At 43.0% G+C, this 27,588-nt stretch overlaps 2 protein-coding genes across 2 annotated transcripts in view; both read left to right on the top strand.

Moving 5' to 3' along the window:
• The window catches only part of LOC105568017 (RNA/RNP complex-1-interacting phosphatase), a 45,695-nt gene extending 28,316 nt beyond the window's left edge, over positions 1–17,379 (top strand). The window contains exons 6-9 of the mRNA XM_012023358.1: positions 5,205–5,248; positions 10,522–10,582; positions 10,835–10,881; positions 11,259–17,379. Coding sequence (XP_011878748.1) covers positions 5,205–5,248; positions 10,522–10,582; positions 10,835–10,881; positions 11,259–12,046 — 940 coding nt within the window. The 3' untranslated portion in view covers positions 12,047–17,379. The remainder of the gene's footprint in view (positions 1–5,204; positions 5,249–10,521; positions 10,583–10,834; positions 10,882–11,258) is intronic.
• A 639-nt stretch (positions 17,380–18,018) lies between these two features.
• The window catches only part of LOC105568015 (fibroblast growth factor 18-like), a 130,125-nt gene continuing 120,555 nt past the window's right edge, over positions 18,019–27,588 (top strand). Inside the window, exon 1 of the mRNA XM_012023357.1 lies at positions 18,019–18,399. The gene's annotated coding sequence lies outside the window, so the exon portion shown is untranslated. The remainder of the gene's footprint in view (positions 18,400–27,588) is intronic.

The following is a 27,588-nucleotide window of genomic DNA, read 5'->3' as shown; positions in this document are numbered from 1 at the left end:
AAGTAGCGGCAATTTCTGGAGAAATGTCACGGGCTCGAGAATTACGTTGATAATCTTGTACGATTCTTCTTGGAGTAGCGGCAATTTCTGGAGAAAAGTCTTCCATGTATCGTGTCGATGTACGCCAATCTTCTGGAGATTCTCTAAGTGAAGTTTACATCGTTTATAGTATTTTTTCAAAATTGAGATAATATTTTAGTCCGATTGTGAAAATAATGTGTTGCTCATTTTAGAAATTATTATACATTGACGAGAGTGCGTTGAATAATAGTGGTGTTATACATTTTGTTAAATGCAGCAAATTTTACATAGGTTACATACATGTCAAAATCCGAAATTGGAGTGTGATATTCTTCCCTGCTATCTGAATCGCAATTGCAAGTACACATAATTGTTGATTTTACAGAACAAATATCTTTTTTATAATTTTGATAATGTTCGGAAAATCACTACAAATTTTGAAGATTACGTCAAAATTATAGGCTTACATAGCGTTGATCGATCAACAACTATCGACTGCTTCTCTCGTCATCCTTCACGGCACAGAATTTGTATGCATGTCTTTATAAATGGAGACTTGATTGTACATAAACTTGGATTTTGACATTAATGTACACAAATATACAATAACAAGACAAATTTAAACCTTTTATTCATTATCATAAAAAAAGAACTTAAATAAGAAACTTAATCTCGGCCAAAAAGATTAGCAAATTTTTTAAATATATGCACACTTAAATAAGATTTCGATCACGTTGACGCAAGTGACTTATGAATCGCTCGAGGTATAATGCCATTTAACACTGTTGGACCAGACGAATCTCCGTCTCAATCGAACGCAATAATTCTCTTTTACGTTTTCTCCTTTACATTTCGACTGCCGTTTACGTTAGTCAATTGGAATCCGCTGGTACAAAAAATTATTCACTTAACGGACCTCGAAAGCCTAACGTTGTCCCGCGGATAACCAGACACGTTGTGTCTGTGCGTCTGATAATCCGAGTGTCGCGATGTATTTATTTGTCACCGTTTTGTCGGACGGCAAAATCGTAACTTGATATTCATTAGATTTAAATAGCGGCGCGCTGTTCTTCCGGGCGACGATAGAGCTTTTAGATAACGCGCGATTACGCAACCGCGCCGTCTTCACGGGATGAACATAGACCGGTCGTGTGATCTCCCGGTAAAGTTACACGTACGCACGCAAATGGGCGCGAGCACGTAGTACGGTGGGCGCGTGCGAAGGACCACACACCGTGTGATATTCAAATGAACGCCACTTACGACCGACAATCGCGTTGCCATAAACGTCGTTTCGCGGTTTCACAGGCGTGCCTCCTTATTCCGACCGAACTTCTCCGTGTGATTCTTACGGTTTACGCGTAACAAACTGGAGTTATCGGTAAAGCCATCTCGATAGGTCCTCGATAGTCAATTAGCGACGATATCGCTTAGATCCGAGAAGATTGCGAGAGCGCGTTCCATTAACACCTTGGTTGTGAAAACCGTGTGGTATTCGCAATAATAACTTCTCCGAATCTCACGTATAACGTTATTTAAAGTGAAACTATTTCAGAAATAATCGTGGAAAAAGACCAACGTGTGAAGATAAATTTTTGTAATAGCAATGTCGCTAATACAACTGAATTAAACGATATAATTTGTGTGACAATATATTTACTATAGTTGAAATATTAAAGATAATTTTTGATAATACCAGTTTTATATGTATATTATGTAATTACACGAATACTAGAATGATACGTCCTAGATTAATTTTTAAAGATCGCACCCTCAGAAAAGATTTCTGTTACCGAGACAAAAAATATTCTTGACGCATCTATATTTCTCAAAACCTCATTTAGTATAAAAATAAGACAATATCAAAATAAAATCAATAATTATCATTCTCCTCTATCGAATTAAAAACGATTGACTTACTATATTGAGACAAAAGTAACTTATATAAATGCAAGTTTATATATTCTTCCGTTTAGAATAAATTTTCCCTACCCCTGTGAAGATAGCCCCCCATTATTTTAAATTTTAATTTTTTTACGAGTTCCCTATAGATTTACAATAATTCCAGAGTTCTTGATGAGTTTAAGAAATAGTTCTGCCCATTAAAGACGTTAAAATGAATTTTTTTAAATGGGGGGGGGGGCTAACTTCACAGGGGTATTTTTCCTTCATCTTGGCACCACGATATTTGACAAAACACGACACGTATTATCATTTTATTCTAGATTTTAGAATTTTTTATTTAAGATTAAAATATTTCTTTCGCTATAATAAATATGATTGGCGCTATGTCGACCCTATTTCTGATACCTTAAAGTGTAACAGCATTAAATCCGGAAATTTGTTCCTTGGGTGCGAAAACGATCGAGACGACAAATTAAAAACGCGCGAAATTATGCCAGCTGCTCCTTAGCTATTTGCCAGTAACCTGGTCGATCAGTCTCGGGACGCGTGAGATAAATGACACTTGGCTATATTGAATAAAAAGGTAAACACTCGATACGCGGTGAAATCTATGCATTCATAGCGGCCAACGCGGTATGAAATATTCCTAAGATGGAATTCATCCACTGATAGATGACTGGTTTTATAAATATTGATGGCCGCTCGTCTCGCGGAGCGGGTCAGCTTTTGATTTCGATTTTCCGCCGGGGACGGGCGTCGGAAATGGCCATCGTGCTGATGACGCCGATGATGATGATGATGGAGCTGGTTCTCGATATTGGGTTCTTCGAGGGGAGCTCTTGTACCGGGCAGAGTGCGAAGCGCCATGTACAACGACACCTCTCCGCGTCCGCCTCGAATCTGTAATTCAAATCCGAAAGTCAAATTAATTTAACGCTCGTCATTTTTCACGTTTCGGCGGCGCCGCGCCGCGATGCGGCACGCGGAGCCTCGGCAGCTATCTTTCGATATTTCATCCCGTGGAAGGCCGTGCCCACACATTCTCCTCCCTCTCCCCCGTGATAGATGCATCTCTCCGTGATTGTACTGTCACGCTCTTGAAACGAGGAAGACGCGCCACGAATATTTCAAGTATTATAAATGCGCGACCGTGGGAGCGAATGACAGTTGACGTTGCGCGTTATTCCGCTACCGATACGTACAACGGGAGATTTATCTCGCTCCTCGCGCTGACCTTGCACAGACGATACGCCGTGAGCCACGGAGCGTCGCGTAAATTTGTCGCGTCGCTAATTATGACGTACGATAAATTCTTCACTAGGTTGCTCAACTTGTGGAGACGCATTGACGTAGTTGACGCCCCTAAGAATAACGATGATGTTTACGATTCGATTCTATTGGAGTACAATCCCGGGCGAGATGCACCTATTTCGAGAGTCATTATGAGTTAACAAGCCCCGCGGGCTTATAAATATCTCTCACCTTATAACCTACCGATATCGAACGGTGGTTGAAGCCAGTCGGCAAGCCGTGAATGAGCTAGTGCTTATAATCGCGTTAGCCTAATCGGTGCTGTAGGGAGTCCGTTTCGGAGGTGAAAGGGACCAAAGGCACTAAAACGGTCCTATTAAGCCTCTATAGACCGCCACAATTGGGCCACCTAATCCCCAATACAATAACGAGCGTAGTAACTTTTCGGGGAACCGAATCTATCTGGGTATCCGTGAAGGGGATTCAAACGATTTCATGCTTGTCACCACTATTCTCATTTCCTTGGAAACTAAATCTTCAACTTATCTCAGCACGAGATCTCTGTATTTCAAATTATTAATTGATCTTGGGATGTAAAGTTTGGGCGGGAGATTGATTTTCTAATGGAAATCAATTATATCACATAATAGTATACTATAATTAGCAATGATCGAGCTTCTAAGCGACTATGACTGGCGATGTGTTTTTAACACAGAAAATTTTTTGCGAAAAATATTAGATAGACGCCCGCCTAGAGGAGGTCTAGGTTCAAACCCTGGCTGAGGTAATATTTTTCGCAATAAATTTTCTTTCGATTAGAAGCTTGATCATTGTTAGTCATTTGCTGGCGTCAAATAATTCTTGATGTTATACTATAGTTATTGTATGTTGAGATCAAAATATTGTAATGCTGACGTGAAATATTATAAATTTACGCGAGAGAAATCAGTTTTACGTTGGCATTAATTATTCATTGGAACATTTCGCTTTGTTCAGCGCATACAGAATATTTTGTAAGAAATTCTCTAAGAGAGAGAGAGAGAGAGACACGCGAACGGCCTTTTATAATTTATCGGGCAATCGAAGTAGGCTTAATTCGTTACCGAATTCTTTTCCTTCTCCGCCCTCGGCGACGCCGGTGAAGGGGAACCGTGATGCATGACTGCACCCCCGTAAATTATTATATAAGCGCCACCCTATCCCCGAATCTGCGAAGTTTCAGAAATCTCTTTCTCGTTTCTCCATTTCTCCTGCCTTCCATCCCATAGATCACAAAGAAGCCGCCAGTAAGTTCACGGTAAAGTTTATAGGAGACAAAAGGGGAAATGTGTTGCCTGCTGAAAAATCGCCGGCGCTGCAGCTATTATTACTCCACGTCGGAATACACGTGAGCCCCGTTGCGACGTGTTTTCATGACATAATTCGGAATCGATTTAACTTCTTAGCGCCTCTGCGTGACGCGTAAAGGACTCTTACTCGCTGCACCCGTCCGTAACTCAGGACGTACAGCATTCCGGCTCTTAAGTCTCATTACCATACTCCTTCGTTTGCCGCTCGGGTTCTGCATGCCTATTACATAGCTATTACACTGCCGGTTTGCTCGACCGGTTACCGGTACCTGAATATTTATTTAACCGATTACTTTTTTCATCGACTCCGCGGAAATTCGATCGCCGTCGCGCTGGCTGCTTCGCAAAATTATGGTCAGCGCATGAAGGACGGAAGAGGCTGCTGCCCTTTTAAAGGCGGCGCAGTTATTATATGCTTATAATATCGCACTTGAGATATTAATTACATTATTTAGCTGAGATAACTAACTAGATGTAATTCGCATAAGTAATTAGATAGTAAAAATGTTAATGCTCGCTAAATAAATTATTTTTTAGCTGGCTCCGGTCATGTGAAACTTTATATGCGTTTAGATTGATTGCCGAAAAGTAAATTGTACCTTTTCGGAAGATAAAGTCAAACTAGATTGCAATCGCTAATGTTGCCAAAAATAAAAATTTTGCTCTCTTTCCTTGCAGATTCTTTAAAGTGATGGATGATTTCACGTCGACATGCGGCGAAGGTGAGTTTGCATTACTTCCAATATACTTCAAACAAAGTTCTTCGATTCAGAAATCGAAGTAACTTTATTGCATCTACCACCAATCTTGGACAAATATGTAACGCTTTGCATTGATCGCGAGTAGTCGCTGAGATGTTTGATGAAAGTTGCAAGACTCATGTCTGATCGGCGCCAACTAAAATGCATCAGGTTCGACAACAGTAGGAAACGGCTCTTAAGAAACTTTGCGTCGACAATCGTAAAGGGGGAAAAAAAATGAAAGAAACGCCGAGCACTGACGTATACTCGTGTTTCTGGCGAGAAAAATCTCGCAGGAAACCCCGCTTGAACGAAACTGCTGATCACGACTGTACGGACGCAGCATCCCTTTCTAATTTACTCTCTCGATTACGGCTCGATCGTGTTGTACGCTGCGAGAATGAATGTAGAATAGTCGGTGGTTGTTTTACTCGCGCGATTGTACGATCCGGCTTCTGTGTTTCGAATGTAGGAGAATTCGACAAAGACAACGACGACGACGACGATTGGAAACGGATTTGACCGGAGTTCGAGAAGCGAAGGATCGCCCACGCGCGAAGTATATACCGGGGCGTTGTTAATTATCTGCCGCCGTTTATCAAGCAGTAGAGAAGAAGTTCCCCTGAGCGTTTCTTCTTCTTCCCCTACTCTCGTTTCTTTTTCTTCGTCCGCGTCGTCGCTTTCTTCCTTTTCCTCTCTTCTCTCCCTTTCTCGCGTTTCTGTACCTCCATTTTTTCTCATACCAAACGGCCAGTCAAATCTATGAGACTGCGTCGGGACTCGGCGGTGTACATGTACACTACAATATAAGAATCGAGTTTTGATCTCCGGTTTATTTCGAGGTGTCTTAAATCTCCGGGTATCTCTAGGACCTATTGTCGTCGGGGTACACGTTTTCAAGACAGCGATCTTCGGACGATGGAATTTTTAAATGTATCCAACAGAGAGGACTGTTTTAAACTTACACAAAATCCGAAACTTTCGAAAATCTTGGAATTTGCAAGATTCCTCGGGAAGTTTGCAAGACGTGAAACTAACGTAACCGTCTCGGATTTCGGCGGTCGAAATTGCACGAACGCGCTCGGTTACGTTATCACGATTTACAGCACTCGGATTCGTGTATACGTTGGAAACTTATGAATCAACTAGCTCGAACTTGAGAGGTGGAACGGTCCATCGAGGAACGAGTCGAGACGCATTCCGAGGCAAAGGGAGCCGCTTAGTTGCCCATCCATTGGCCACCACTTAGCATTTATCAATACCACCCGATGCCTAATATCGAGACGTCGGTCGATCGCGTAGAAATGCTCTCGTACACAAGTGTGTATTTCGTCATTCATTAAATCAATTATTAAATCTCTAATGCATTAAGAAGTCAGGTTTGCGGCTCGTAATCGCGTGTCGATTTTTTTTCCTCTTTTAAGTTTCCACATCTAAATTTCTATCGAGGGAATTGTCTCGACTCTAATTATTTCTGACGACGGAATGTAAATTGTTGCACCTCGAAAGCGCCAGGCGGAATATTTATATCCCTTCCGTGCGAACCCGAATTAATTTTCAGTTTCGTTCAGGCATGTCACAAAAGCCTTCGTTCACCGAGCACTTGGCGACACGCTCCGGTATACCTGGTCCGTTCGATTGATTTAAGGTGGCAGTAATCGGCAGCTGGGAAAGACCCTCTCTAACAAGCCGGCGGTATTTTCATGTTTATATGCGCCGGACGTTAACGTCCTTCCTCGTTTCGGCGGTTCTTACGCGTAAGGCAGGGGCTCTCGCGCCCTTAGGATCTCTGCCGCGTACCCGGCGCGAGACGAGCAAGGATCTTCCGTCCACCAGAGGCTATTTGAACTGACGTACCTCTCGCGTGTATATCATATCGCCACATTTACCACGTCGCCTTCGGGTCATACCTCGCGACTACTCCAGTAGCCCGAAAACCAACCTTTGCGCCGTACGGGGAGTGGCATGTGCAATTCCGGGTGCGCCGCCCGCCTTTTATTCCTTCGTCGGCGATATCTCGGGGGCACGAGCGAAAACAATATTTGCATGCGACCGCCCACCCTCGTCCATCAGTATGCACGAGGTTGTACCGCAACCGACCCCCTCCGTCGCTTCGCTGCGCTTCGCTTCGCGCGGTTTGAAACGTGACGGACCGAAGTTCATTACGAATTTCTGCTTCGCTCCAAGAGTTATTTAGCGAAACGTTCTTACATCGCGTTTTTACGCGGCCCGCCTGAATTTCGAATTTATCTTCGTAAGCAGGACTCAATCTTCTTGCACGCGAAAGAAACTTGTAATAAAGCGAGGCACTGTTCGAAGTCTGTCTCTCTCTTTCGCGACGTATGGTAATTATATTTAAGTTTCATCCTTTTGGAAACTGACATGTTACTTGACCTCGTTAACTACATAGCTTTACAATCTTCTAAGCGAATAACTGGCGAACTTTCTTCCTTGGTAATATCCTGAATAATATATTTAAAACATTTCTCGACCATCTTTTTATGTTATAGTATAAATTTGAAGTAACTGTACGTTTGCAAATAATTGCATCAGTGTGAAGTCGATACTTTGAATTGATCACGGGCTCATCCCTAATTAATGATATTGCTGAATATACAAGGCCCATTTTCGAACCAGCAAACATTATTATCGTCATGCCTCAACTCCCGTCGAGCAGCGTTTGATTTCGGCTGCCAAGCAGCAGGGCGCTCGGAAAGACTTCCGTAATAGCCCCCGACCGTTGTAATTTTATACCGATTTACGAACGTGTACATACGTACTCATTATTCAAGTGCGAATCCGTGAATTTCACTATGTCTGTGAAGTTGGCCCCTCACTTCCAAAATTTATGAAACAAAAATTAGAGTTCTGTTAGCCCCCTGAAGAGTTCTTGAGTTCTCAATCGATTTTAGAAATAGTTTTGCGTTTTCACTTCCTCTTATGCCGAAGATCTTCGGTAAGCAAAATTTTGCACGCCTGTCTTTTCTTCAACGACAGCATTCTTGCCTTAAGATTTAATTTTGCGAGATAGAAATAACTATTTACTAATGAACACGATTGAGATACAAATAAATGGCCGATAACTTGCGTCGTGAGATTTTGATGAATTTTGCAACATTATTTTATTCGGCTTATAAAGGTGGGATTTTATTTTGGCAGTTAGAAAAGATGACATATATTAATGTCCGCGAAAATAATCGTAAGTCTTCGATAATCTACTTGAGGATCGGCTTATTTGTTAGCATAAAGACCACCGCTCCACGGGGGTGCTGGCTCCAGATTCACATTAGATGCCGACGTGTTCTGGGAAGATTCCCGTCCGCTAAGAATGTTTCTGGCGTATGCAAAATTGAGATGACCTCGTGATAGATACCGACGTGAAACGAGCATACCTTGCGAATCGCGTACGTGTACATGAACATCGAATTATATCTGCGATCTATTATTCTTCTCTGATTTGTTGTTTCAATTGTTATCACGTAGTAATATGTATATTATTCTCCGATTTCCTCAAACTAGCGAACGCTAGTGCGATGATTGTTTCACAAATATGAAGAAGTCGAGAGAAAACCTTTTCTCTTTCGTTATGTACTACGGTTATACAAATTTTAGATTCTACAAAACATTTAAACGAAACGCTATTATAAAATTTCCCCTCTATCGATTTTCAAGAAAGATTGAAATTTCGTTCATGAAATAAATTTACAGAAATATCTACGAGCCTCTCGTGTTTAAAATGTTCACGAGTTCTTCGGTTTATGTTCCATTCAAGTCGGGAATTTACGTTCTACGATTTTTCACATTGTTATTTCCCCATATACGATAATCCAAGGACTCTTTTACGAAGAAATAGCTTTTATACTGCTAACACGTTGTTGATCATTCGCGTTTATTTCAATACTTTTCCACGGGACGCTATGTCGAAGGTCGCTAGATCGAAAATAGCCCCGGTCAGCAGTTTTATTAGACCGTTTCGCCTTCTAATTTTTTCACGGAAAATCTTATCGCCTCACCATGCGTCTACATATATTTGCATTATTGCCCTTCGCGCGAACGGCACAGTATCGCGTTTATCAAAAGAGGAGGGCATTACGCGCGCTGTATCGTCCGAGATATCGATATATTCTGGGTTCGACCACGCGCGGCTCACAGAGGTCAAATGGTGTATCGCATGACTCGCGATGGGGCACTTAATTCGCCCTGAAAGCCGTGGTAAAGAGGTACGAAGTGCCTCTAAAGTACTTGGTACTTATCCTCCGCTCGTTTGCGCTTCGCTGAAAACAAGAAGACACCGTGGCAAGGGAGAAGGTCGGTCGTGCGGAATCCAAGAAGAGGAGAGATAGGCGGTAGACGCGCTTCGATCGTTATACTGGTCAACTACTCTCATTAAGGTTTTGCGGCTCTTGCGAAAATGCCGCCGCAGCCGCAGCCGCGATCGGCCGGCTGTGGCCGGAGTCACGAATCGTCGTGAATTCGTCGCAGGTTTTGCCGGTAATTTGCGATAATATTATAATCAGCCCCTTGCTGGGCCCGAAGAGGTGCCGACCCCACGCCCCGGGCCGAATTGATGACCCGTGGAATCGTACGTCTTGCCGCGCGTAGCGGTGCGCCCTTTTCGCAAGCGAATATTTCTTCGGTTCCTGCGCGTCCTCGGTACCGTCCGACGTTCACCAAAGTGCTTTCGAGATACCGATCGCGTGTCCCGCCGACCGGACTCTCACGCACACACGTCTGTGTCGCCGTATAATTACTCTATTGGTTACGTTTTACTTACGGAACTCCCTCGCGAAAGGAGACGCGGGAAGCGTGCGAGGCACGGACATTTTTCAAAATTTCTAAGTTTTTCATCAGTTATGTTTTAGCCTCTGTAGGCTGCGTACATACGTTAATTTTGTGCCGAAAAATTTTATAATTAGTACTCCCTTCCTTCGGACTTTTATAATTTCGACTTCACATTACAGTTGCTGGATTATTTACTAAGAACTTGCTTGAAAAGGACCTAAACCCTCAGGTCGAAACAGGTCGCTTTGTATGTTCTTTTATTAAACACGTGCCAGTTAAGGTCGACTAAAATCTACTTATCGTTATTTCTTACTGGCAACCTAAAGAGATTTCTATTTCTAAGTTTCATTCTTTTTCTGTGACAGAGTAAACCTTAATTACGAAATACATTGAGTATTGTCCGCGTGCGTATTGATGTTCCTACTTGCGTCGCTAAATTGTGTATCGTGAGGTGTGTAAATTTTTTGTTACAGGTGAACTTATAGGAGTCCATTGCACACACGGTGTCAACCGTACTGGTTATTTAATTTGTAGGTCAGTATTACGTCATCTCATGTCGCTCGTAATCAGTTTAAAAATGAGTGCTCTTATCGCCTTATTGAATTTTCCGATGTTTTTAACACTCGCCAGATACTCGCTTTATTTATTCGAATATCTCGTTTAGCCTCGTGTAACTAATAGCGTGCCAAGATGTAGCTTATATCTGTCGTTTATTTATGGAATATTCGGATATCTGGTTTAATAGAAGATCTAGTTGGAACAATCACGGCGGTTACTTTGTTATAGATATCTCATTCAACAGCTAGGTTGGGAAACCGAAGATTCCTTGAAAGGTACGTTGTTTTAGGTTTTAGGTTTGCTTACGCTTTCGTTATGTCACAGTACGGTCACTTTCTTGAGTATTTTACTTTTATTAAACTTACACTAAATAAGAGAATTACAATTTTATCTATCATTTTCTCTATAACTAATCCTTACTAAATGTTTGGAATTATTATCAACGGAAGAACAAATTATTTGCGTATTCTGAGCAGAAATTGATTTATACACGCTTGTCGAAATAGTATACATAGCAGGCCGTGGTCACACGCCATCGTTCTTTTGTTTGCACGCCACGCAAAACATAGCCAATTTATTACGCTGTGCGAAATGGCCTGGGGGATAAGCTAATGAACAATGACAACTGAGATCCTCCTCTGTCTATATTCAGCTTTCGGAGAAGCACGCGGATATCCCGTCGAACGCGACATTTATCTCGCCGCGTTGCAGCAGGTCCAACGCGGTAAGAAGATCGACACGAGCCAAGTCGTTTTGACGCCGGACGTTTCTGCCGTCATCGCCCCAACTAGAAAGACTTCGTTGAAGATGCGCTCGTCGGTGAAGACACTGTTAGGCCGGCCGATGGGGCCGCCAGGATTCGCAATGTCGCGACGTGGTTTTGCGAACGGTGGGCCGTTCGCACCTCAGAGATTCGCGGGTCCGCCGCCGGGATTCGTTCCGATGCCACCGCCCGGTATGCCGCCTATTCCGCCGATGAGTCCGCCGCCCTATGGGCCCAGGCCGTTTAGGTATGGGCTACCGCCGATACGCCAGGCGATGCCGCCGACACCCGGGCCGGGATGTTTCCAGCATCCCGGTTTTCCGCCGCGTCCGCCAGGCCCGCCAAGGATGGCAGGTCCACCGAGATTACCGACCGGCCCAACCGCACGGTTACCGCCGCGGAAAATGCTACCACCACCACCACCACCACCACCACCTCCGCCTTCCAGATCAACCAAGCAGTTCCAAGTGCAAAAGAAACGGCAGGTTAGAAATGGAATCGCACAGCACGCCGTCAACATTCGTATGAGGCGGAACGGGCCGGCCAACAGAATCGTGCCCAAAGCGCGTAAGGAACAGGACTTTACCATCGACACGTTCGAGGAGAATCTACTTACGACCACGAGTGTCGCGCAACCGCGACGACAAACGAAAGGACGCTTTAATCAAGTCAAATGACCATGTACTCGCTAGGGATGCGATGTACTTAGACGCAAGATTTTCCGTTCGACATGTCGCAGTTGAAGCAGAGGTTCACAGTGTCTAAGATATCTCGTGCGCCAAGTCGCTGTTTTGTGTATACAGATACTTAACAGTTTACACGATGATTTTTGGACACCCAAATGCAAATGGACTGGATTATATGACGTGTGAACTGTTACTACATCGATATCAATAGCACATACCTCTGTCTCTCTCACAAACATTAATTTTATATTTTATAATATATTGAAGACAATCCTAATAACCGATTTTATCGAAAATTTCACGACACCAAAAATCCGTCTATTTTTTTTTTGGGTTTATGTCTGTGTACACATTGGGTTATGACTATGTACACATAATTTTATTTTAATAATTAAAAAATTATTAACTCAGCTGGCACACTGGGAACAAGACGTGGCACCACAAGTACAATTTGCGTACTGTAAGGAGGCTTAAATTTGAGTTGAACTAGGCTGGGGTGTTTAATACCCCACGGTGCCAGCTAAGAGCTAATTACGTTAATTAAATAACAATAGGATTTTATTAAGATTATTCCTAGACATGGTACCGTGAAATTGCGAAAATATAAGAAACTATAATATTTATGTAAGAAATTGTTTATGTTTGTTTAACGGGGAAAAACGAAATGTTATATATAAAGACAGAACTGCATCCGATTCTTATGCAGATATTTTCATTTATAGATTAAATATGTGAGTACGCCATTATTTGGTTTCTTATAACTTGATGTTATTACGAAATTTTAGTTTGAGCGTTTACTATTCCCGTTTAGTATTGTACGAATTGCACACACTTAAAATCACTGACAAATATTGTATTCAAACTGATTAGTGATTGTCTAAAAATCAAAACAGGTGGAAATCGGGCGGACAGACAACTCTGTGTACAATTTTTAAATGTGTGCATTTAGGTGTAAGAGATATAAATTATAAAAAATAAAATTGAAAGTTTTTTTTTATTCATTCACATTCGAGAAATCGCAGTCATCTGAAATGGGCTAGACGGAAGTACAATTCTGAGAAATGCTTCTAGCAATATCGGTTAATGCTAGTTAACTCCAATTGTTAATTATTGCATTGCAGGTTAACAGCAGTACGACATTTCTACCAATTTGGAAACGTGTCAGGTATTATATTTAATTTTACTTTTTTTATACGACAGTATCATTTTTATTTCATACTAAGTCACGTGAGGGTTTGATATTTTTCCTTCGATGTAGCTTATTATCGCATCCTCTGTACATTTGAGACAATCCATTCTTTTCCGATTGCTATAAATCTGTTTTCGGGGGGAGAATTACTTCCTACTAACACAGAGACCGATGAATGTTTTACGAGGATGCTCGGTGGTAAAGTAGCTTGGTAGTTCGACGTTGTCGTTGCTATAAGATTACGTAGACAGGTACGCGCGTGGCGCGAACGTAATTGAACGCACGCCTGGAAGATGGGAGCGGGCCATGGCTGCTCGTGCATCTCGTGTATCTCGTTCCGAGATATTAAAGTGATTCAATATTCGGACCGGAGTCAAAGGGGTCACGCGTGTAGGAGGGACACGTCTCTCGCGCGCCCGACCATATATCACGAACTGCCGTTGGCGTACATGGAATAATTCCACGAGAAATTGCACGCGTCACACGCGAGTAACGCCTTGAGCCTCGGGGGGGCTTTACCCGGCGGCCTTAAAAGTGAGACTTGGTGATAGGAAGGGCATAAATTAAGTGCGTACGTGCGTACGTTTTGTGTGCTGCTTCCCTTCTGTCTGGTAGATACGCATTGCTCTGCTTCTAACGACGAGTAGCAAGTTTCGGCAAATATTAAAATCGACAGCAATTGAGCGAGATATGCTATAACTGACTAACGCGAGCTCTGAGACATGTAGTTCGTAGATTATTAACAATTCTAACTACAACTGAAGAATAAATCAGATATATTTGGTATATTTGAATATTATGGCCGTGAAACAATGAATAGAAATTACAGATTTCACTTCTAATACACGGTGCAAAGATAAGAAATTTAATAATGTAAATTCCGTACTAAAGCGCACAACGATTCCGATTAAAACAAGTTGCTACAATGACATGATATCATAAAAGTTACTTACTTTTTCTTTTCAACTATTCGCTTGCACGGAGAATAATAAAACAGATACAGCGCGTGAATCGTTTGCTTTCATCGTAGTCAAATCAATATCATGTTCCAAGTTACGCTCGTAGACGTAACGCAGGCACACCTCGGACCTCAATGTCGGGAAATAGAGAAGAGGAAAGATGGGGGGAAGGGAGAGAGGGGAACGATGACGACGTACGACGACGACGACGACGAGAAAAGAGGTCGTCGTGGATACAAGGAATTCGAAAACTTTCTCAGAGGTGGAAAGATCGTCGCCCTTCTCGCCACGCTCCCGGCTCACGGGAGACAATCCGAAAGTAACTTCTGGTGCGGGCTACTGGCGCCATGGGAAACAATCGTCCACCGCGATCGCTGGGCGCGTCCGTGCGCTCGAGACAACTGTTTCCCCGGCCTCCGTACCTATCTCTCAGTTAGACATTAGATTTATCGACATATTTTCTCAGTCTTTTGAGAGACTTTATTTACTTTTGTACAACGTCGTCCACCTCGCCCTCGTGCATTACCGCTGCACGCGCGACTACCCGCCTTGTTTCGGACCACGCCGGACCCTGGTCGATCAGATCGGAGGGGGATAGCAGAAACGGTGGTTTAACCGGGAAACTGATCGGTGTTTGTATAAATTCTATTTGGAACGGAAGAAAAGATATGCGTGACAATCAAGAATTGGATAAAACGAATTGGATGAAAATCGAGGGGCTTGTGGGGAACAACACGTCGCGTGGAGCAAATTTGTCCGAATCAGCATTTAAAAGGAACTATTGCTATTATCGTAAGAGTCGTAATTATTCTCGAAAAGTACGTGACATTTTTGTAATCAGGCTAACGATATGCTATTATCTTGAGTCTTGTGAGTGCACAATGCGACTCTACCATCGGTTTGTCACTTTTTGAGCAAAACGATATTCACGCAAGAGTAACGCAGTATAATCGATCGTGATGTAAGTGGATAATATTTAATAAGTGCTAAGTTGAAACGATAACTTTTTCAGAGGTATTGACAGAAATTTCTATTATTACGATCGTAATCGATGTAGGGTTACTGCGAACGAGAAGATTGCATGATCTAACTACTGCGTGATTGTCCGAAACGATCTTTTCGGGTGCGTCTCGACGGAACTTTTCAAATAATTCGTAAAAACCCGCAGAGGGACAAACAAGTCCATAAAGACCTCGCGTCATCTCGCTGTTTCTTCTTCCTCACGTCCAGTTTCCTCTTTCGATCAGTCGTTCTACATGTCTTTGAGGTGCGATCTATCAGAAACACAGCTCGCAAATCAGATCATTCGTATGCTTATGTGACTCGTATCTGATTTCGTATGCGCATCAATAATAAGTTGCAGAATGAAACAATTATTAGGAAAAAGTAGATGAATTAAACGGAAGAAATAATGGAAAATTTCTGCAAAATTAATTCTTAACTTTTCGTTAAAAGAAATCACGTTTTTTGTCATTTCTTTATCGATTGTTAGCAAGAAGATCACTTCAGTAAATATATCCAAATTCTATATATGTGTAGGAGAAATAATATCTTAGCGTGAATTTTCGTGAAAATGAGGTATACCTTTTATTTCTTAGTTATCGAAATGGAGTAAATAAAAAGGAGCAGGGAAAAGTGTCGAAATCAACTTTCCATTTTTAGAGAGCAAGGTTCATAATTTCGCAGAATGAGTTCCTGCGAATCCCTTTTAATTCACCTATTTTTTGCGAATGCTATAATTCACTGGCGAAGGGATCGGCAGCGAGCTCCCTTTCGCCCGACGTGGCAATTAGTCCCGATTAATTCCTCAAAAATGAGAAGGAAACGCGCGCGTGCTCTGCGGTAGGTATAGATCTTTTAGGGTAGGGACTTCGGAGTCGAATAGAAGGCTAGCCACACACGTGGTTCGAGCGATCTAGCCTCTCTCTCTCTCTCCCTTTTTCTCCGTGTGTCTTTTCTATTCCCATAGATCCTCTATTCCGTATATCCTCTCCTCCAGCCTCCGGCCTGTATACTACGCGTACGTATGCACGTCTCTCTCATTGGCACGCCAATACGCGATGCGTGGCAGTGCACTTTAATGCCGCGGCGCGGCCTACTTAGCAGCCCGCTTGATTAACATGGAGTGATTAATAGTTGCTCCCTCCGTTCGTAACCAACCCCAACAGCGGCGGCATCGGAGATCTAATCGCACGATATTTATTGCCCTGCGCGTCGTCCACCTCGGGGCCCTCGGCCACGGCGATTTTGCGAGCCCGCTCCCTCCTTCCCTTAGCCCTCTTCCACGTTCTCCTCATTTCGATTTCGTTTATTTTGGTTTTTATTTTCGTCTTCACATCGGCTCACCCGGAGCCGGTCCACGGGCTCCTCGCCTTCCTGAGTTTCGGCCTTCCAGCGTCGCCTGAATTCCTCTCGGTTCCCGTTTTAGCTCGAGTTGTTATTTCATGATATTTATTAATGGCGATTTACGCGACATACGGCAAGTGCATAATATCAGTTTGAGACAAGTGAGACGCGTAAGTTACTCTTTTTACAATTTTGTTTCAGGATAATTTGCTTTGTTGCTCACGGCAAAGCCCCCCACTTAGCTTGTCCTAGTTAGTTTGCCCTAACTTTGAGTATCCTATCATTTAAAATTGCTCATACGTGATATACATCTACAGCCGTGTATTTCGATTCTAATTCCATTTGAATAAAAAGAATCTGTCTATGCTTTCGATAAATTCGAGATGATACGCTGTTGGGTTTTGCGCGAGAGACATATCTATCTCGTTTGTTCCCCCTTTACATGTTGCGTCAGCGTTACGCGCGCGTTGGCGCCGCATTCGTCTATCCAATCTGTAGCCGTGTTTACAATCCCAGCTTCAACGGCTCGCAATTGTTCTGACCGGGGATGACTATTTGTGAATAGACATGGACATTTTGCTTGTTTAAGTGTCGATTTTACAAAAGTGGTTATTACAGAGGCATCGATACTAGAGGTGATAGATATCCTCGGGGAACGTCGAAGATATATGAAACTTATACAAATATGATTATTTTTATAACAATTCCATTCGAGGACGTCATGTGGTAGTTTGGTATAATTTAAGGTATTGTTTTAAAAAGCGTACCTATCTACAAATGTAACGTATATTTTTCTGCTCGATGCAACATTGAAATAAAGGAGGATTTACTTAATTTTTCTACTCAATTTTACGTAGCGTGTAGGATAAGGTGAGGAAATTCGGATCGGATACCAAATGCGGATCAACAATTTGATGAGTCGCTAATAAGCGACATAAAGACACGTCGATTTTACGATATCGACAATGTAGCATAAAGTTGTAAATATATAAAAGAGCACAATTTAAATGAATTACTTTAAAATGTTGCTTATGAGCGACTCGTCCAATTTTTTATCCGCATTTGGTATCTGATACGAATTTGACCATCTTTCCCTAATCTGTGTGAACCAAACGTCATTACTAGAATATCGGTTCCTAATCGGACGCTCGTAAAAGTCATAAACGTCGCATATTACATTAGGGAAGCAATGTTCACGTGTTTGATAAGGAGATGCACCGAGGGAGCGAAGTACGCACATCGATTATGTAATGTGCAATTAAGATGCTAATAGATTTCTTAGCAAGACTGGTCGTGAACTATGAAATTTGGACGTGATTAATAAAATATTCGCCGATAACGGTCTGACAATGGCAGTGTCGCGGTCACGCGCGGAGTCTCGGTGTCGATAGACGGAACCGTCGTGCGTCAATGCGCCCACCGGCTTCCCGCGGCGACTATTTATACGCCCGTCCCGGACAACGAGCCGATAATTAAGACGCTGTGTAATTAGCGATTAACGCGCGTTATTAACAGCGCAAACAGTCCGCCGTCGGCGAGTCGGCGCGCCATATGGGGACCTCTGCGAGCCCGCGGTGATGGGCGGAACAGATACCGCTGATACATTTCGTCGTGCATACAAAAGACGTTTCGTTTTCCCGTACGGGCCATCGCGCTCGGGTTTCGCCGCTTACGAAGCACTGCCGACATTCGGACACACGTAGGACACGTACGTGGTACCGACACGAAGCTCGCACGCACGAAGTGCGTCGTTCGCGGAAATTAAATCCTCTAGGAATCCGGTGAACTTAATCAGTGGCAGACGGAATATCTTCACGACGTCCGCGATTCTGAAGAGGATTTTCCGTCTGGTGAGTACCTGACTTGCGCCTCGCTCGCCTTCAACCGCTTGAAAACCTATTGCTATCACATTTGAGACAAAATGGACGAGAAGATATAATAGTTTTACGTGTTGAATCTTGGAAAAGTCTATTGACCATATATCCCTTTTTTTCGTGGAACACATGGAAAACGCTGTTAACCAGCAAGAAAATGTAACCATTTAATATGCTATTACCAATTAATGCATTATTAATATTTAACGGCAAAGAGGCTGCGATAACTTCAATAACAGTAGTACACAATACGATAATTGTGGGACAGTTATTGTTTTCAATTTGAGATACCGTTATCCGGCGAGAACATGGGGCCTAGCGCTATACCTGCGCAAACGAACTTCTATTCATAAACCTCGGCAATAAATATTCGTCTACCTTAGTGAGGACGATCGGAGGTGCGTGTCTCGCGTGCCGTAAATACGAGAAAGCGATAGTCGCAATTGTGATCGGGAGAGGCGACATTGTCTCGATGGTCCCGATATCCGCCTCCCACGACATTGTTGGACGGCCTTATTATCCCCGAGCCCTTTGATCGATATGGACAGATATCGATAACGGTGCGATGTTTATCGTGCGGGTAGGCTCGGATAAACGCGTACGGTGTAGCATTACACAAAGAACGTGATGCATTGCCGGTGGTGGTGTCGGTGTGTGGAGGGAGAGGGAAAAAGAGAAAGAGCATGGAGAACATCTTGTCTTCTCTGCGGTCCGTAGGTGTAGCCTTAAAAGGGCTACGAAGAAAGCTCCTCGCGTTTGTGCAAGGCACCTTTACGCGGTTACAATTTCTACGGTATTCAGAATAGATACGTACGTTCGTGAGAGACCGACAGCATAATTTTCGCGGACTTGATTTACCATGATAAATTTTTAGTGTGGTTTTAAGAGTGAAGAATTTTGGGCAAATTATGTGATAGTGATAATGTTCTCTTGAGGATCGTCTACAATAGATGAAGTAAGCCTGGCGTAAGAAGTAAGAGTTATAGGAATAAAGAAACGAATTATTTCCATTTCGTATTCCTACTTGAGCTCTGACGCTTACTCTCGGCGAATTAGAGCGCAGTTCGACCAGTCCTATAAATATTTTAAAAAATTTACACTGATAAGTAAAGGTTACGGTTTTCTTACTTCTTACTGCTTACTTCCAATGTAAACGGTCTTTTACTTGGTATCACGCAATATATTTGCATCTATGTACGCGACCGATGTTGCATCGCAAATCCGCCAAACCAAATATTGCGGCGAACACCATAAATTGATGTCCGTCACGTCACGCTCAACAGATTAATCCCTTAACGTGCGTCGTCGTAGGGCGCCATAACTCGTATCCAATCGATTTCCGCTTGGCGTTCGAAAGTTACGATTCGAACAAGGATTACTTCGAAATTAATCTTGATATTCGCGGTTTTGCGTTCGAGCGGGTCAGAAGTGTCGATTGTTTCGGCAATTTTGTATCTCACTTTCGCAAACGATATAAAAAGGCGAAGTCTAACTTTTAGAATAGCCCCAAGAAATAAAAAATAAGAAGATAGCACGGGTTCCCTGAAAGGGACGCGTCGCAGATTTCGCGCCGCTGATACGCGTATCGATATCAGATCTGTCGAGACGAGCAGCAGCCGGCAGCCGAGCTCGTAATTGAAATGAATTCCTCGGCGCGAAAAGAGTAGCGGCCGATGGCAACGAGATACGGTCGCACACGCGTAGAACGCCGCATTAACGGCCGGAACTGTTATCGACGTCTCTATTAGGGAGCTCTCTGTCGACGAAGGAGACCCTTCTACCACCCCAGCCAACACTGTCGGTTCCGTTTCCGAATTTAATATCTCGCATCATCAATATATACGGAATTCGTCGCGCCAGCTTCGATCCGATAATCGATACGCGTATATTTGGAGGCGGGCGACTGAAGCGGATGACGGATTCGTTTTTCGTCGTCGAAATGCGGAGGTGTCTACTGAACGTGATCATGTAAGAATCCACTGGAGACCACTCAATTTAAACAAATTTTAGAATATTAAATCGCCAGTGATTAACAATTAGATTGAATAATCCGACACAACTGGCTACAGGAGAGTTTCCATTAATGTAACACAACGTTTCGACCATGAGTTTTGGCCCTTTTCAAGTGTATTCTATAGCATCTAGTCGGCGTATGGCATGTGGTCAAATCCCATTAGGCCCAGTTAGGCATGTCGCTACAAAGACACATTATCTCTCTAGATACGCGTGATTGCTATATGGGTACAGAACTGAGACACTCAATTTGTTTGAATGCGATCTATAATTTATCAACACTATCGGGACGTCGCGTTGATATTTTGTTTCTTTTAACTCTAAAATTATGATATTTGTAAAGTTAGCTTATCCGAATCGACCACCAATTACACATCAGTCGGCGACGGGTAATTCTCGTGGAATGCAATACGTAATACATTAGTGGACGTAATAACCGATCTCGGTGACAGGAGCGGCGAACTAAAGATCAGCGGACAGCTCCCATTCGAGGAAAGAGAAACGAAGTGGCAGGCGAGAGAGGATAATAACGTAGGTAGCCTGCGGCACCGGGTGATTAATAAATCAGGCATGCCGTTGAGAGAACAGTTTAACCTGCGACCCCGGCGCGATGCATCGCGCTCCTTTTCATTTTTCCTCGTCCCCTATCCTATTCGCATCGGCGCGGCGCGCTCACGCGGCGCGTGAATCCTTTTCGCGACGGCCTGAGCGGACTCCTCGTGTCGGACGGCGCTTCTCTCCGCTCGCTCACGGCGATACAGATACGTGTGGCTAATGGCCCGTTCCCACAGGCCTTAACTCCGAATGTTAATTGTTGCTTAAATTTATGACAACCCGTCCTCCCCCTCCCCGCCCCTCCCTCCCTCGACTTGGTCTTTTCTGTCGGGCGGCTCTCTTCGTTCCACCCCATTCCGAGCGAATAACCACGGCTAATCCGTTGCCGGCAACGGAACCGCGTGACAAGTTCGATGATTAGCGATTCGGGAATATTGGTACGAGATGACAAAGACAGAGCGGGAATTAATGCCGGGGAATCTCCGTTGTCACCGACGTCGCGGAACTTTGAACTCGTGCCGCATCGGAATTTGCGATAATAGCACCAAGAACGACCTACGTACGATTGCGCAATGATGTTTGCGACATTTAATTAAGGCGGCGCTATTGAATCGATAATACCGTTGCTGCTTATTACGTGATACATTTTATTACGAAATATTGAATTCAGCAAACTGTGCACAGTACGCACAAGGCTGCGTGCACAATAATGACCGGTACATATGCCTTCTATAATTCGGCATATCTTTTTCAGAAAGATTAAAATTAATATTGATATAAAAAAAGATATGTAAAGAGATGATTCTCTCTCGCACATGTATTAAACGTTGCGGCATTGCGAAATACTATCTAGTTTATCATCGTCTTTTTTAAAGGTCAATTGTCGATTGAAACGTGACGCGTTTCTCTGTTACGGAAAATGTCGCGTGTGTGTTGACCGTTTTGTACAGTAGGTCAGATTTCTCATTTAGGAATGTCGTGGGAGTTCGTATTACGTCTCGCGTAAGCTTCCGCGGATTCGCGCAATGCCGCTGAAATATTTGTCAAGTGCTTTGAATTTCTGGAATCTATGTCGTTAAACCCATGATATTTCTCTATGAAACTATCGCCATTCGTTATACGAAGCATAACGTATGACATTTTACTGAACAAACAGTACTGGAATTTATAACGCTGGCCGATTTTCTACGGACCATTGGTTTATTATTTTCGCGGTAAGGAGAGTGGAGAAAAAAACAATCGGGCTAGCAGAATGTTAAAGTCGTAAAAATCTCTAACGATCGCGGATTAATTTTCTTCTCGGTGTAGCGTTAATAATTAAATCCTACTGAACGATCATTGTTATTATTAATTTTAAGGCGTCATTAGATGCCATAAATTATAGCGTTTGAAAAGCGTTTCTTTTTTTGAAGAAAATAAGACACGCTCTCTTCAGACCTTCGTCAAATTTTTTCGAGCGAACGCTCAAAGTAATCCGGATGTCCGGATAGAGAGTAGAAGTTCTCTCGAGTTCCCCTCCGTGTGCCTCGGTCATCGCCGGGCGTCGACTTTCGAGGACAAGGAAGGTGGCAAGGGAGAAACACGCGTAAGATTCAGCAGGACGGAGGAGCGCATTAGTCGCGTGGTACGTGGATCGGGTGACTCAGAGATTCCTGGAGCCGGACTGACAAGCGAAATGGGTCAGAGACGCGGTGCACTTAATAAAGGCGAGATAGCGCACCGGGCCCCGCGCGATTACCATATGAATCGGTGGGCACCGTCCGAAAAGAAACGCTGCCCGTACTATCGTTGCGTAGTTGCGAAGGCGTGCTCGCGCACGCCTATTGTGTGTGGTCTCGGACGTGTGCGTGCGCCTGTCATCAGCTGTCAGCGGCGGCTGGCTTGACGAGCCATCGCTCACCTCACTGTCAACGGGTTCCCATACACAGAGACACGCGCGCACGTACGCGTGCACACGTGTGCGCCGGCATGACGACCGCGCGTACGCCAGCGCACGTTCACGCGCGTGCGTTGCGCACGTTCCACGCAACCGGTTTCACGGCCGCGCCGCGACATCACCCTACAAAGGCTCCCCGTCTTGCCGCTTTATCGTTTTCCGCTAATTTGATTCCGGGCTCGATCCTTCGGAGGATAGGCAAATTAGGCGGCTAGGAATTGAGAGATCCAACAGTCGGCTCGACATCTTAATCCACTCGCAAGGAAGTGTTCGTCGCGAGAGTAACATTTGACAGAGATTTCGTCTACAGATATATATTTTTTTTTACAGGAAAATATTTTTTTCAATGATATTTTTATATTGGGTTACGGTGCAAATAATGTTTAGCTTCCACATTCCAAAGTCTTCGAAATTTCCCACAGTAAAGAAGCGTTTATCGCGAGACCAAACTGAACTCGAGATAATACATGCATCTTTGGAGCTGATCCAGCGTGCAAGCTCATTTTTCCGTAGTTACGATATCGTCTATTTTACGTAAAGCAACTGCTGCGCGGCTTCTTGTGTGGTCAGGCGTAAGAGCGGAAAGTCGAAGATAGCAAATTGCCTTGACATCAATCACGCGTCACCAAAAAGGAAAGAACACTATCAAATCACGACGCGTTAATTTAATTACCCGCATCGATAGCGATGCTAATTGTATCTCCTGGTACTCGGTGTTAATGTTCGCTTCGAGAATCGACTGCATTGAATTGTGCACGCTTAACAATCCCAACAAGGCAAATAAAGAAATACCAGCGGCGGCTATAAAATATTCAGCGGTGTATGCGCGGATCGTCGCGCGGCAAAAGGGTTAAAGTCGTTGCAACCGAGGCGAGTGAGATCGTAATTTGACACGGACTTGCATACGGCGACGTTCGCCGATAATCGTTTAGCGAACGGACCCCTGTGCGGTGGTACAAGACGTGGGTACTGATTTCTGGACGAGCGCTCGCTCTTTCCAATGCGCCGAACGTCCTCGAAACTCTTCGAACGAGTCGACGTAATAATGTCATTATTAACGTCAAAGGATTTTACGACGCGTTAATTTGCGCCATCTCGTCTCTGTTTCTCTTTCTCGTGCCGACACGCCGACATTTAATTGGAAAAGGAATCGCGCGAATACGTGATATCGAAGCAAATCATTGCGCCATAAACAAATAACGAAACTCTGTGCGCGCCTCAGAGAAGCGGAGAACCGGTCTTTTGGAGAATTGAAAATTCCACCTGTCGGCTTTTAAACGCTAGCGCAAAATCTTCCTCATCTTTATCATATTGCTCCGTTCTACTAAATCTATGGTTGCTTCTGGCGATTACGGTATTCGCGGATGAGAAGAATTGCAAATAAATCGCCGGAGGATTCTATTTCGTGTCGAATGATGCAGATGAATAAGGCGGTACACACCCTCTCTCGTATGTATCGAGGGATGTAAGTCGGTTTGAATAGAAATCGGCTTCGATAGAACAATAGAGTTCAATTGCGAAATGAAGATACGCCTCCGCTTGTTAGTCGTCGCGTCTTGAAACTTTGCGAACATCTCGGATTGTACGTCTCGGGTGAAATTGAAAAGCAACATTTTGAAGATTTTATAAAATTATTTTTCTAAAATATCAATTGCGATACCAAGTATTAAAAATAGATGCATCATCTACGTCAGTTTTATTGTATATTAAATATCATAAAGTATTATGATTTAACTCTGTCTACACGGAGAGAATTTTCCCTTGAAATTTATCCTGAAAATCATGTAAACGTGGCATTTTTACCGAATTTTTTGAAATTGTACCATACATTTTACTAGTAAATTAAAATAAAACTTATAAAATTCTTCGAAATGCCGCGTTGTCCCACGATTACTTGATTTTCAGATTAAATTTTAAAAGAAAACTCCGTGTACTTTCAGTCTTGTAAATATAGTACATTTTTTGATTGTTTAAGTAGTTATCTCCGCGTGTATAAGTTTTAATAATGTAATAAAAATAATATCGTACTCACACTACTCGATTGCTCCGCTGTCGCCTTCTTCTCCTCTTGTTGCAAGCACACAAACACTCACTCGCGAAAGCAGAATTAATTTTGACTGTACCGTACTAATAGAATATGATTATGTGACACTTCACGTACTTAATCGTACGACACGTATTTCATTATGTTGCGAGTTGATAATCTGTAATTGTTCGTAAGTAATAATCGCGATTGAAATCTGTTAATACATGCGATCATGTTTCGAGAAGTACTGCGGTGATCCACGAAACGATAGAATTCACTCGTGCGACTTTAATTGTACACGGTATGTATTTTATTAAAGCTGGTAGTTTGTAAGATAATCGCGATCGAAGTCTACTAGCATTCGTCGCGGCCGTATTTCGGAAAACAATGCGAGGACTCGTGGAGCGGACCGCTCCACTACCTGTTTGTTCGGCTCTCACCTTGAGACTAACTACCCTCGCATATACACAGTCGCGCGGGGTATGGGGTGACGTGTTATTTACAATTCGTAACGTTTAACCGCCGCGCGTTTTTATCGTTTTTATGGATCAACGCTCGTATTCTATACGCAGTTCATTATCATTCGCTCGGTGAGAGTCGAGCAGGCAGGTAACGGTGTGCGCCGCTCCGTATATCGTAGTATTTTTCGAAACGCGACCAGTGCCGCAACAAAATTCAGTCGCGATTTCATGAACAATTTTACGAACAGTGATCAACTTGTCGTATTCTATACACGTGGTTCATTATCATTCGCTCCGTATATCGTCGTAATATTTTTCGAAATGCAACCGCGACAAGTGCCGCAACAGAATTCAATCGCGATTTCATTAACAATTTTATGAACAATAATCTACATGTAATATAGTGAAACGCGCGTTGTATGATTAAAGAAATACAGTTTAACTATTAATATGAATAAGGCCGGTCATTAGTTTCGCGAGTGATGTGCGAGTGCTATGAAGAAGGAACCAGTGAGGAAGAGAGAGAAAACCACGGGAGAAATGAGATGACGGTGGAACAGTGGTGTGTTTTATTACGTGATTTATTATTTTTATCGTGTGATTAAAATTTACGATTAAACTTGAAGATACTACTTGACTATTATATAACTTGTGTGTCTCGATATGAAACTTTAATAACTTATATAATTATTTCACTAAATGTGAGTGTCGAAAAATTTTATTTCGCGCAATAATTATTCTTTGTGATATTAATTATTTTATGAATGTGCGGTAACACAGATCTTCGTTTTATAGTGCAATAGTGTCAACAGAGCCGACGACTCCGCTGCTGCGCGACGTATCGGTGAGTGATGCTTCAACTTTTATTTTGACGTGAAGTAATGGATCTGTGAAAATCGTATTAGACATGTATATTAAATGTATATTTGAAGTATATGAGAAAAGAAGGGTGAAACTCTTTTTCTGAAGTAAACATTTCATAGATCCACTGCATTAAAATGGATAGGCTAAAGATTTATAGAACAAAGTAAAAAATTGCTATTATTCAGGCGTGCTATTTTTTCTCTTTTTGTGAAACTCCTTTTAATAAAATTTGAGAAAATTGTATCTGGCTTTTCTGCATAAATTTATCTCCAGAATTATTTATTACATGAATTTTTAGAATTAGATTATATCAACTAGTGCAAGAAAGTATATTAAACAATTTTTTTAACAAGCCTATTACAAGTAAACTAGAAAGACAGGAAATATTTCATAGTTACATAGAATATTCCAATAAATTTACCAAAAGAAGAACTCGCTAGTGACGAATAATTATTTTTATCTTTGTTTCTTAAATCTTTGTATCTGTTAATCTGTTATAGCCTATTCATACATATTTATTGACACGCAAATTTATTATTCGAACGTCAACAAAGTGCTTTATTTGCTGCGATTTAAATCACGGCGAATCCATGAGTTCATTAGCGCGTTTCACGGAAAGAAACGTTAAGGAATACTATTTATACCGCTGACTTGGATTTTTTTCCGTCGTAAGCGTCAACGATACGTCTCTAAGTCAAAAGAACCGCTGACGTATTCGATACGTCACCTAGAGCATCGACGCGAGCTCGAATACGTGAAATCTTTGCGTAAGAGCTGTTATACGTGCGTACGGCCGCAGGCAGACGCCGGTCTGCGCCAAAAATAACGCTCATTGATTTAGCGTTCTGAATGAACGAGCTCGCGTCGTAGAATGAGACAGCGAGCTCGTTGAGAAAGGGGGTGCCGTTATGTATGGCCATCGAAGAGAATGGCACGATATCCAGGAACGTGGAAGCCCCTTTTTCTTTGGACACGTTCTAACGTACATATATACGTATATGTCGTGGAATGGGTGGCGGACGTAGGATCGTGCGTCGCGCTATACCGCCTACGTACCGCGGTAATATCACCCCTCTTCCTCCCCCCCCCCCCGCGGACTTTCGCGTGTCCGATTTCGAGCATAAATAATCCGAATATTCCGCCAAGCCGCAACGACCGATAGAGCCCAGCTTCTGCTTTATTATCCGCTCGCTTATACGCGAGATAGCCCAGTGTAGCTTTAATCGACGATAGATGCTGCGCTCGGCTGGACTTCTTTTGTGCCGTCATTTGCCTAAACAAAGACTTCTCGCGCGATGCACCGCGATCGC

The sequence above is a fragment of the Vollenhovia emeryi genome, unplaced genomic scaffold (assembly GCF_000949405.1).
Source record: "Vollenhovia emeryi isolate VEMERY1.0 unplaced genomic scaffold, V.emery_V1.0 DF939132.1, whole genome shotgun sequence".
NCBI lineage: Eukaryota > Metazoa > Arthropoda > Insecta > Hymenoptera > Formicidae > Vollenhovia > Vollenhovia emeryi.
Note: the sequence above shows the minus strand (reverse complement) of the source record. Positions and strands in the feature narration are given on the sequence as shown.